General features: G+C 42.2%; 1 protein-coding gene across 1 annotated transcript in view; it reads right to left on the bottom strand.

Annotated features, from left to right (window-relative positions):
* Positions 1-12,201, bottom strand: part of cacna1g (calcium channel, voltage-dependent, T type, alpha 1G subunit) — a 268,885-nt gene that overhangs the window by 72,191 nt on the left and 184,493 nt on the right. Inside the window, exons 16-20 of the mRNA XM_073490161.1 lie at positions 10,492-10,673; positions 9,619-9,957; positions 8,948-9,118; positions 8,178-8,278; positions 1,982-2,105 (exon numbers count right to left, since the gene is read on the bottom strand). Of these exons, the coding sequence (XP_073346262.1) occupies positions 1,982-2,105; positions 8,178-8,278; positions 8,948-9,118; positions 9,619-9,957; positions 10,492-10,673 (917 nt within the window). The remainder of the gene's footprint in view (positions 1-1,981; positions 2,106-8,177; positions 8,279-8,947; positions 9,119-9,618; positions 9,958-10,491; positions 10,674-12,201) is intronic.

Below are 12,201 nucleotides of genomic sequence, written 5' to 3' on the forward strand. Positions count from 1 at the left end.
AGCGCTCCCATAGACATTGTACACTGGCAGCCCCAGGTGCTGGAGATGTAAATTATCTCTTTAACTTTTAAGGAACTGACACCAATAATTTATTAGGTCTGTACAGCAATGTGCGGTTACAGAAAAATTGTGCTTAATGCAGCATTTAATTATGCAGTAACAAAGCCTTCCTGTAGGCTAATCCTGAGCAGCAGAAAACAAGAGTGAGCCCACACCTCCTGGAAGGCTTTCATCACAGTCCAGTGTGCAGCGCCATCTCTCTATCTTAATGTTGTATGAAGCAGATGACGTGGATGCAGAAAACTCAGACTGATTGTATTTTATACTGTTAATGCTGATATAATTCAATTTTGTGCTCTAGACGGTGATGTATTGTCCCCGAGCTCAATTAGGAATAATAAATCATAATAGGTGCTATAATCATCCTCAATCATTTCCACTGAGCCACAGGAAGACAGTATCCAGGCAACCCTGAGCACCAAACCAAAACAGTAAGCCAAATACAAAGTGTGTGAGATAACTTCCAGGATTATAAACTAATTATTCAGCTAGCATTCCACACTAAAATGTTGTGACTAAAAGATTTTATCTTCGTAACAATGACGTTTCTATTTAAAGAATATTGCATATGTTTTTCGTCAGGCTGGCACCATGGGTGATGTAAAACAGGTACTTCAAAAGAGTAGCAGCAGAGCAGATAAATTATACATGTCTGGTTGTTATACACAGCCAAAACAGAATCAGCGAATGGAAATCGATTCACAATCGGCTTCATTAATTCAAGACAACCCACACAGACAAACAAATAGCATCATGCCAGGACCACCAGGGCAAGTAAGATCTGGAGCAATAAGCATCTCGCCTCAAACCTGTAATGACTGCTCATTCTTTAGTTTTCAGGCTTCTAGCTGCGTCACACATTTCCATCTCATTTCAATAATGGCTTCAGGGTGCAGACTGGACACGATGGCCACAGCAGGAAGCTGACAAAATATATGTGCATCCCAAAACACTGCTCTCTGGGCTGAATGTTAGTCAGGCTGCCGTGGTGGATTTTGTGCATTTGCCTGTGTTGTATTTACATATGCGTGTGTGCAAAGGTGAGAGGCGTGAAATCATCCCATCTATATGTGTGTGTGTGCGTGCGTGTGTGTGATCTCTGCCCCGATTAGACCAGGCTGCCTGCAGGGCGGTCTCCATTTGTTAAACATCTCCTTTCCTGGACATTAGCCACGTACGCCAGCCCAAAGATAATTGAATCAATTACAACGGCACTGTCTCCTCCGTGTTTGAGTCGCAAAACAAGCAGAACGGAGCGCTCCAGTGAGACCAAGCCGCAATTAGGCCCGTCCATGGAGCAACTCGCTCAGTGAGAAGAAAAAAATCAAACAGTGATAATTATTGTGTTTATGCATTGAGCGGCTGGGCTGTGTTCTGCTGCTATTGCTTGAAGTAGGAAAGGACACCGAGATAGATGTGTGCGTTAGTGTTGCTGCAAGGCATTCAGCCAGCCCTCCTCTATTTGAAGCGATGGTGTATTAACTAGGAGGTGATGGTGTTGATGATGCAGTGCAGTAGATACAGGGGTATAGCACACATTACCCAAAGCTACCGGCTCACAGTCAAACAGGAGTGATTCCCTGCTTACACAATGTTACACTCTATTTCTCTGCAGAGAGCAAACTACAGTAGTAATTCTGTGTATGTGTGTGTGTGTGTATTTGTGCGTTTGAAGGTTGGACTTGCTGAGAGGTACCCTCTCTCCCTTTTTCCTCCATCTCTGTTTGAGGGTTAGTGTTTCTTTATGGTTGACTCTGCACATACATTTAAGACACTTATATATACATACTGTTATATAAATAATGCTTCTTTGTCTCTCTACCCATCCTTTTTATTCCACTTATTTCTGTGTCACTGAAGACAGTGAAGTCAACACACTCAAGTTATGACCTTAGAGTCTTAAAAATGTTTTGAGACTCACGGCACTGGAGGGTTCGATGCGAGGCCTCTCCATGGCAATTGTGATGCAGTTGAGGAAGATGATGATCAGTACGATATGGTCAAACATCTTGTGGTTGATGATCTTATTGCACACGATCCGTAACCTGACAAAAAAAAATACACAGAAATTTGAAACTTCAGTGAAATGGAAATGCACTTGTCCTCCGATTACTGCTTTATACCGGAGGTTACAAATCATTGATTCATTAATTGTTTTTTATGAAGTGGCAACACTCTGGTTAGGGATTTTCTATTTGGTTTAGGCACAAACACAACCTGGTTAAGAGTGGGGAAACGCTGTTGTTGGGTTCAAATTTTTAAAAAAGCACAAAAACAACATTGACTGTCAGTTGGGCACATGAAACGAACAAGATGTCTTGTTGAAAAAGGTCTAACATAAAAATTCTCCAATGTGTGCTTTTTGCAGGAAAGAAGGCATTATTACCATATTTAACTCCTTAGAAATGCACCTACTCCTCCTTTATTAAAAATTCCGGAATATAAGCATACACCAATATTTTTCATTGCACAAGTGTAATTCCGGGACACAAGATGTCTCATACTTCAAAGTTCACTCTCATGTGCACTGGAGGCTTCAGGCTTCCATACGCACTTGATGCCACAAATCAAGCTTATAGCCCTGTCTCTTAAAATCTGATTTTTCTAGTGTCAAACTCTGCACGTACACCAATTTACACAGTTAAGCTTCAACATTCAACAGTAGAAACAAGAAGAAAAACACGTTTCACAGAAATGGGACTTTAAGTTAAAGTAGCATTACTTCACCATGAAAATACTTTTGAAGTATTAGTAGAGGTGAAGCTAGTTTAATCTATTTTACATACGGATGAGTAATTTAATCCTCATTACATCATATTTTATACACTACAAAGCTACCTAATAAGTCATTAAGTATGGTAAAAAGTAAAATCTTCCCCTGTGGGTTGTAGTGGAGTAGAAGTATAAAGTAGCATGACATGGGAATACTCAACAAACACGAATGCCAATCAGGATTGCAGCTCAGTCGAGGCATGTTCTATAAAACCTGATATAATATTACATACTGAAGAAGGATGTTAACTGAAAGCCAGTGCACAGTTGACAAGTAATGAAAGATCTCGTTCATTTTAAGAGAGCTTGTCTCACATACAGTATCTCTAATGAACCACTGTAGAATCAGGTGTCATTAATTATGCCTGACTTTCATTACACGACATCAAAAGGTTCCCAGGCTTTTAGCTCGTGACAACAGAGAGAAAGAAAGAGGGAACACTTGTTTTATACGGCACTGGAAAGGATTTAACTGTGCATCAAATCCGCTCTGATGGCTCATATCTGTCTGAGTGTTCAGCGGGGGACAATATTGTGAAGCTCAGATCTGGATTTCTTGGCTTTATTTGACAATGCAGACACGATTGTGTCAACACTGCTGACTGTCGCTGAGTCTGTGTGCATGTGCGTGTCATCTGACTGTGGTGATTATTATGCATGCACTATATAGTCTGGATGAGCTAATTCCTCTTTGATATCTAAATGCGAGACCCTTGATGCTAAAGAATTCAAGTGTTTCCTCCAGCAGCAGGGAGGGAGGACACATGGCGAACACACGCCTCCTCCTCCGCAATTAGAAGAGCCAATCTCTGGCTGAGAACTTTCATGTGTAGTTCAAATGGCCGCCAAGACTTTACAAACACGCACGCGCACACACACACCCACACCCACACAAACACACACACACATATAGAAAACCTGGGGAAAAACCTGTCACCACACACTCAGAGATGGTGCAGCAAAAATACCCCTGTGCGTCACCTGGGACTCTTAAAAACTCACTCACATCTTGATGCCTGGATGTTTATACAAAACAATTTTGACAAGTGTTGAAAGCTTGCCACTCTCATGATATTTACTGACCTTTTGAATTTTCTGGCATCAATGCCTCAGTTGCTTCTAAATGACAGCTGACATAATTCACTCAAATATTGATTGCAGTTAGTTTTATACTTTCAAAAAGCTTGTCCAAACATTACTCTTACAAATTAGTTCATTTAAAGCTGTAAACATGCATCCAAAATCGATAATTCAGTCATTTTCTACTCACAACCATGCCAACTATGTCAACAAAACAGTTCTGGAGCTTCACAGCAAAACAGTGTTGCAGCATTTTCCTAAACAACTTAAGTAGATGGGAACTGTTTTTAAAAAGGTAAAAATACAACCAAATAGAAAAAAACTAAACATAGAATGAATCCATAAAGCTCATCCGGCATAATACAAGTTTGCGGAACCAAGAGATCACAAAAAAAAATTCCTCTGTGGCCCAAAAATCAATTTCCCCATAGACAGCCATTATAAAAGAGACGTCTGTAAAACTGTGGACAACTGTGGACACCTTGAACTGCAAACAAAGTCCATTCTGACTCCTTTTTATTATGAATTTTTGATCCATGGAGGTTTTATATTCATTCAACTTCCCTTGAGGTGAGAAAAGTAATTTAAAAATCTGTGACATCATCACAATACAAAGTCTATGGGCTGAGCAGGACCTCAAGAGTGGGGCCAGTAGGGGAAACACTTGCGCGCATTATAAGTGGGCCGCATAAACAGAAAGTAAACCTGGAAGCTAGAAACCTTTTTTGGCGTATGCATCAGGCAAGCAATTCTTATTGGACTGAATGGGCACCATATTTGGGTTCACTATCTAGTTCTATTAAATCTTTGGTCCTGACAGCGCGTTGGGGGTGTCAGTAACTTCCTTTCAAATCAATTTGGGATCTCCAGCTTTTAGAGACTTAGATTACGCTGGACGAGTTGAACCTTTTTATGGTTGTTTTTTTATTGTTTTTTTTTCAGCTGCCCTCAGCTATTTCAGTAACTTGGGAGAATGCTGCCATGCTGCTGTGCTGTGATGCTCCAGAAATGTTGCTGAGGAGCACAAACCTTCACACGACTTTCCATAATGACAGAATTTCCATTTTTAGGTGAACTGTTCCATTAAATGAGTTGATGGTAGTGTGACAGGGATCCTTTGCTGAAGAAGTTTAAGTTTCTGACAGCGGTACTCAGGCTCTTTCAGTAGTGGCTCACACTAATCACCCAGATCTTCTTCTGTGCATTCCAAACAAACCATAGAGACATAAACTGCATCACTTCCTGTGTGCTGGATGATGGATTTCTAGGAAAGAGCTGACAGATGCTGAGAACAGTTCATTTTTTCTTTAGCTATAAGCTAAAGCACTTTTATGTTATATCATCCAGCACTGGAAAGCAGGCAGACGACTTGCAACATAAACTTGCCACAGATCATTATTTTCACTATTTACTGTCATTCTGAAACATACTCCCTGCTGTCTATTTGTTCTATTCTTACCTGTATCTTATTAAGTTCTATTCAGATGACCCACTTCCCCACAGCATTCAGCCTAGATCTACATAATCTAATCATGTACTGAATGAGAGACCATGTGCATATCCCTTGTCCAATTGCTGATGGACCACTGTTCTTACACGTCCAACTCTTGCAGCGAAGACGTCTAATTGCAGTGACTGCATCACAGTATGCCTTCATGTTGGGCCCACTCCTCGGCTCATTTAAAACTTCCCCTGCAGTAATCTTCAGTGGTAGCAGTAACAACAGCGAGCACAAAGACAAGTCGAGGTGAACTCAGGTCCATGTGAAAGCCGCTGGACTCCGGCCTCCCACTATGCTGCTGTCTCTTGATGTGATTGTGAGCACAGGCAGGCGTCCACGGTGGTTCAAGGCCAGAATGGGCGCCATGCGGAGCCTGTGTCCTCGGTGTCACTCTCAGCGACAGCCAAAGCTTGCTGCCCGCTGCGATTGAAAGCCAGCTAGAAGCCCGGATTGAGCCAAGATCCTTCAGGTTTCTTAATACTCTGACAATAACAGACTATGGGGAGCTTTTCCTATTAACCTTTTCCAGATTAATCGTACAGCAAACAGAGAAGATCTGCCACTTTTAAAAAAGGCTCACATTCAAATTCAGATATACTACATATGTTATATTTTGGGAGGACTCACCATACCGTTAAGTTCATATTCCATTTTTGGAAAATGGAAAACTGCAAGCTAGGCTAACATGTTTTCACTCAGGAAGTAGTGGCACTTAGCGTAGTTTGTTAACTTATAAGTCCAGTGTGTAGAGTTTGGGGGATACAGGGGCAGACATGGAATATAATATTTATAACTATATTTTCAATAGTATATAATCAGCTGAAAATAAGAATTGTTATGTTTTTTCTTATATATCTACAAAGGGAGTGGGTTGTCTTCCAAGGAGACTGCCATTTATTCTACAGTAGCCCTGACAAACCAAACACTGATTCTATAGAGGACTTTTCATGTTTTTCACATTTTTAGCAACCACTGGATGTGAGGGTGTGATGAGGGGTATTTCATTCTTTGCAACCTCACCGCTAGATGCCACTAAATCGTACACACTTGTCCTTTAAGTGATTTCTCTCACTAGACATTCCTTTTCATTCATGTTGTTTTAATACCAGATAAGTCACTTGCAGCTTCTGCATACTCTGTTGAGTTTTTCCCACATTATAACATAGGGGGTTCTAGCTTGCATCAGCTGTCTGTTATTCATGGGTGATGCCATGGATGAGTCATGGAGTAACATAGAAAGCAATCACAGCTGGTAAACTACCTTTATTGCTCTTGGAATTGAAATGATATTACTGTGAGTAGTCACAGACCAATACTATATTGCAACAATGAAATGACAGTAACTACACTGTACTACACAGGACTAGAATTACCGTCTTGTAGTTCTATGCCGCCACACGTGTTGAATAATGGCCAGAACATTTTTTTCACAAAATTATGATGCCACAGTGAAGTTGACCTTTTACCTTTTGCATATAAAATGTCAGCACGTAACCTTATTTATCTTATTAGACATTTGTTTAAAATGTTGTCATAATTATCATATGAATTGCTAAGTAATGGCCAAAAATGTGTTTTGTGTGGTCACAGTAATTTTGACCCCTGACCACCAAATTCTAATCAGTTCATCTTTGACTCCAAGTGGATGTTTGTGCCAGATTTGAAGACATCCCCTCAATGGGTTTCTGAGATATCTCGTTCATAAGAATGGGACGGACGGACGGACAACCCAAAACATGATGCCTTTGGCCATGGCTATTGCTGGAATGGAGGCATAACATTAAAAATCACAGTTTTGACTAATTAAGTCTGAAAGTCAAAACACTTTGGGTATATGCCAATTCCTTCAAAAACTACTTTTCATTTAACCACAAATCTTTAATACTTTCTCTGATGTATACTAACACATTTCTAAGTCTTACGACAGGGATTATTTTATACTGTATGGAAGACTCATTCATATGGAATGGACATTAAATGACACTGGTGATGGTTGACATTAAGTTCCAATCGAGGGGTAGGGTGGGGTGCCCGCTACTTGATGTTTAATCAGCATGTTGCGGCGCAGTGGCGACAGGTTGGGATCAACATGTTGCTTGGTGTTGCCTTCACAGCCACATCCTCCAAACAGACAGAAGAGATGCACAGATCAAAGTCCCAGAAGGGGAGGAGGAGTGAGGGAAGAGGGGCGCCAAGGAGGGTGGGAAGCGATGGATACAGCACGTGGCTGAGATAACATGCAGCATTCAGTAGGAGAAACTCCCTTCCTCCCTTCGCTCCTACTTGCGCACCCCTGACATGGCAGAAATGTGCAGATAAAAGAGACTTCTGAAGTGAGAATGTGGGAGGGAATAGCAGTTGATATAAGGAAGGACAGAAAAAAAATGCTGTGCTCACATTGCGGCAAAAAACACTCTGCCATTACAGTCAGCATTATGGGATGTCAGTCAAGTGCAATGTTAAGAATCCTCTTCTTGTCGGGAAGAGAGGGCTCTGTCTTTTCCTGTACACTGATAACAGAAACTGTCTTTTAAAAAAGTGCTGTGACTAGCTCAATTTTGACATTTCATTTCATTTTCGAAATACACAACCTCATGTATTCAAACTGCCACAAGAAGCAGTGGTTTACAAGTTGTCCTTTTGGGAAACAACAAACTTTCAGAGTCCTGTGTACTAAGAACCTCAGTGAATATGTAAAAATGCCAAGAACATGCTAAACTGAAGGCAAAGAGATAGAGTTATGGAGGTGAGAGGTGAAGGCTACCTTGACTCTGGAGGGAAGATGTAGAGCGACCAGGTGTCTCTCTGTCGACACCACTCTGGCTGTTTCTTCTCTAGCCAGTGATTCAGTCTGGCAAAACGACCCTGAGGGGAGCAAGAAGTGCACAGTACATTTATTATTCATATTTTCACAATTTCCTGTTGTATACTGCGAGCCTCAATTATTCTCCACAGAAAGAGGCTTATGAATTTGTTTCTTCTTACAACACAGTTTGTATAAAGGAGCCACCCACAGACAAACACAACACACATAGCTGAGCTAAAATTATTATTAAACAAATTACCCTAAACTTAAGAAAGCTTATAAGGCTTAAACTGGAAAAGTTTATAGGACAGGGCTTCCCCTCTCTCCCCATTCCTTTTGCAGTGGCAATAACGGAGATAATGTGTTTATCAATACAGGTAAACATACAGTAAACTTAATTATTGTTATTTGCAGATGATCTTTTATTGACTTTAACTAATGTAGGAAAATCCATATAGTCTGCGCCCATGTTTCATCTTCTCATAAAAATGAATATTACGACATGGTATTAGTATCTATATGTATATTTGTTAGGCATCATCTGCATCAATCTTGCAACCTTCCCAACTCTGACATCTATATCATCAACCAGAACCTGTACCATTATGTACACCTAATTCTGATTCTAAACCCTAGAAACGATTCCCCTGTTTTTAACATGCTCAAAAAGAGATTTTTGATCATGAAGAAGTTGCCAGCAAACGTGCGTCCAGACTGACCAGAGTTACCTCCTCTTCTGCATTTTCGTCTTCAGTGTTGTCCTCCAGAGAAACTTGTGTGGGGCCCAGTGTTGACGGAGATCCCTTCCCGTTGCAGTCGCTGTGCTCCTGGGGCCGTAAGTGGCCCAGTGAGGGGGGTCTGGAGCTGTGCATACTGGCTGAGCGGTACAGGGAGGGAACCTGTACAGGGAAATAACCAGGTACAGTTACACTAAATGCCAAATTCTCATCATCATATAGGTGCTTTGTGTGGGACCACATGCATGACCAATTCAGGGCCAAAATACAACCCGTTACTTTGCACCCAGATTATCCGCCATTTAACTAGTAAAAGGGAGTTGGACTCCCTTTTACTACACACTTGCACCTTGCGCTTTAGACCACGCACCATAGATTGTTTAAATAGAGCCAATAATGTTTCTATTCATAGTCATACCCTGAAGCTGTGTGAGTTTATTTTGGCATGTTCTGCTCAGAACAATGCTTTGGAGTAACAATGCAGTTAGTGCAACAAAGAAAAATGCCATAAAAATCTGACAATTTTAAGATGTACAGTAAAAGTTACTACTGTCAAGGGAGCAGGACTTTGTGGAGATTGCGGTATTAATGTAGTTTCTACTTGCACAGTCCCACCCCAGAGATTAGTCAAAGGTAGAAACTGATGCATTCACAGAATCTACCTGCAGCAGAGTATCAGGGGGCAAATCCATGGAGCTCCGAGTCTCCACAGACTCCATCCTCCGGTGTCGAGGCCCTCTCTGCGACTGCGACATGGAGTCTGTCCTGGCCAGAGAGGCGTCATCATCCTCCATCAGCCCGCCTCCTCCTTCTCCACCACCTTCCCCGTCATCCGAGCTGGAGCCGCCCTCCCCGGACAGGAGTGACCGTCGTTCCCCAGACTGCCGCTTCTGACGTTTGAGTGACGGCGCACGACTCACGCTATTCCAGCTTGACCGTCGGCTGGTCCAGCCGCTCCCAGAGCTCCATGGGGCATGGGGAGAAGAGCTCCGGGCACTGGTCTGCAGCAGAAGGGCAATAGGAAGGCAGAGAAATAAAAAGTTTAACAAGAAGGACAACATGTAAAAGTGTTGATCTTGAACCTTAGTACTCTGCCAGCGTTGCTCTTTCATGCACGTAAACTGAGCTGAATTGGATTGACTCAGCTTGGGGGGAGCTGAATTGAATAGAGATTCCTGCGGGCAGGCAGACAGGAGTAGATGTAGAGATCTGGGCTTATTTTCTCAGGTCTTTATCCCGATCATCAGTTTGTCAAATAAAGAGTGGCAGTGGCAGCAGTAAGTAGAGTGTCGGACTGCATGCCACATTAATCAGAATCAATCATTTTGACCTCCACACATCAGCAGGACACATACAAGGAATTCAGAGAGACACTCAGGGGAAAGCCGGGTGGTGGCTGTGGGGGATGGGAATAATTCCTGGCACTTATCCCTTTACACATGTATGGATGTTGGCTTTCTGACATCCCGCAACAAAGTTATTACACTTGATAGCTGCTACATGCTTTGGGTGTATGTGAGAAGAAATATACGAACCGGTGATTTGTCATAGCAGGCCGGGTCCATGGAGACGCTGCTGCCCCTGCGGGACTCGTAGCCCAGGATGGGGTCAGCTCCGACGGGCAACTTGGGTACGGGCATGGGGGTCGCAGCGGTGTGGGTGATTAGTGGTGGAGTCAAGTTGGTCTTCAGGTCCACATGGCCGTTTACAGGCACTACTAGTACAGAATTTTGTGGGTTAGGAGTGGAGAAGAACAAAGGGGACCAGTCCTGAGTTGTGTTTGTTTGATTGATCAACCAAACCCTAATCTCAGGGCCCAACCTCAATACACACCTTGCCCCTACCACTTAGCCGTACCCCTCAGTTTTGAGTGTTCACACCCAGGGGTATGGTGTCCTGATTCTTGTTGGGATGGAGGGGTAGTGCAAAGTGTTAGGGCTACATGGCCCTCCATTCGATGGTTTCTCAAAAGCACATTTCAATGACTCTTATGGTTCTTTTCTTTATAACAAGCATTGCTACTTGTTAGATGTATCAAGAGCTAACTAGCTAGCTTGCTAACGTTACATTGTTATTGCTGATTTTTTGCATTTTGACGTGTTTCAAACGTCTGTTTACATAAATGCCATTGACGGCTACTGATGATGTATGAGGGTCTTGAAGGGTCATCCAATGTCATAGGGGGAGGTTTCAACCACTATGAACTTAAAAACAAGGGGGAGGGATAAAAATTGGAAATGGGATTGAGCCAAAGTAAAAGAAGTGAGAGACAGGGGGAGACAACAAAAAAAGCTTCATAGAGGACAATTAAAATGCTAAACTGAATAAAAGTAGGAGTAATAGCAGGAAGAGGTGGCGCATGGGGAGGAGTGCCACAGGGGTGCACCCTCAGTATCACAGCAGCACAGCTTACTTAAAAATGGATGCCTCATACTGTTGAGCAACATGAATATTTCAGCCAGGCATTAATCTTATGGGATGCGTGGGAGAGAATATTATGTTTGGCAGCAATACAAATACATGACATGCAGCAGGCAATGCAACTTTAATAACGCTAATTCCTCCGTCTTCCAGCCTTTATCCAAGGCCTAGCAGATATATATTAGGCTCTTCTAGCTATGTAAGCAGTTTTTATACAGAGCATCTGACGGGGCTGAAGGGGAGATGATACTGTACATCTGGGAGTTGTACACCCATACAGTAGCGTTCCATCGGGCTCTTCAGTCTGCACGAATAGTAATTAGAGGGGATGGAAACTGGTGTATGAGGAATTATGGATGAGACTGCTGTACTGGTTTGATGCTGTGCAGGGAGACATCCAGGCACGTGCCCACCGAGTGTGGTTGGGAATCCAGTGGGGAAAAGAGTGAGAACAGTAGACCACAGAAATGGAACAGGTGGGACAATGTTTGCACAGGGTATACTTTCAATTGCCTTCGACCTTACTCGCTGTTGTATCACAACAATACATACATTTTGTCAGGAAACAAAATGGTGTCTGATCTTCAGGGATCTACTAAAGATTAGGGAGGGGAAATGCCAGCAGTTAACTGTGCAAACACAGATGGTACAAGTTTTGCCAAGTGTTTGTAACGGGGACTTATAAATCACACAGAAGGTTGAATTCAATCCCTTTGCAAATGCAATGCAATATGTGTTATTTGTATACATATGTAGAGTTAAAACACTATCATTAAATCGCAAAGTAATACTTTTAAAACGTTTGTTTTACTCCTAAACAAATG

The sequence above is a fragment of the Pagrus major genome, chromosome 20 (assembly GCF_040436345.1).
Source record: "Pagrus major chromosome 20, Pma_NU_1.0".
NCBI classification, from domain to species: domain Eukaryota; kingdom Metazoa; phylum Chordata; class Actinopteri; order Spariformes; family Sparidae; genus Pagrus; species Pagrus major.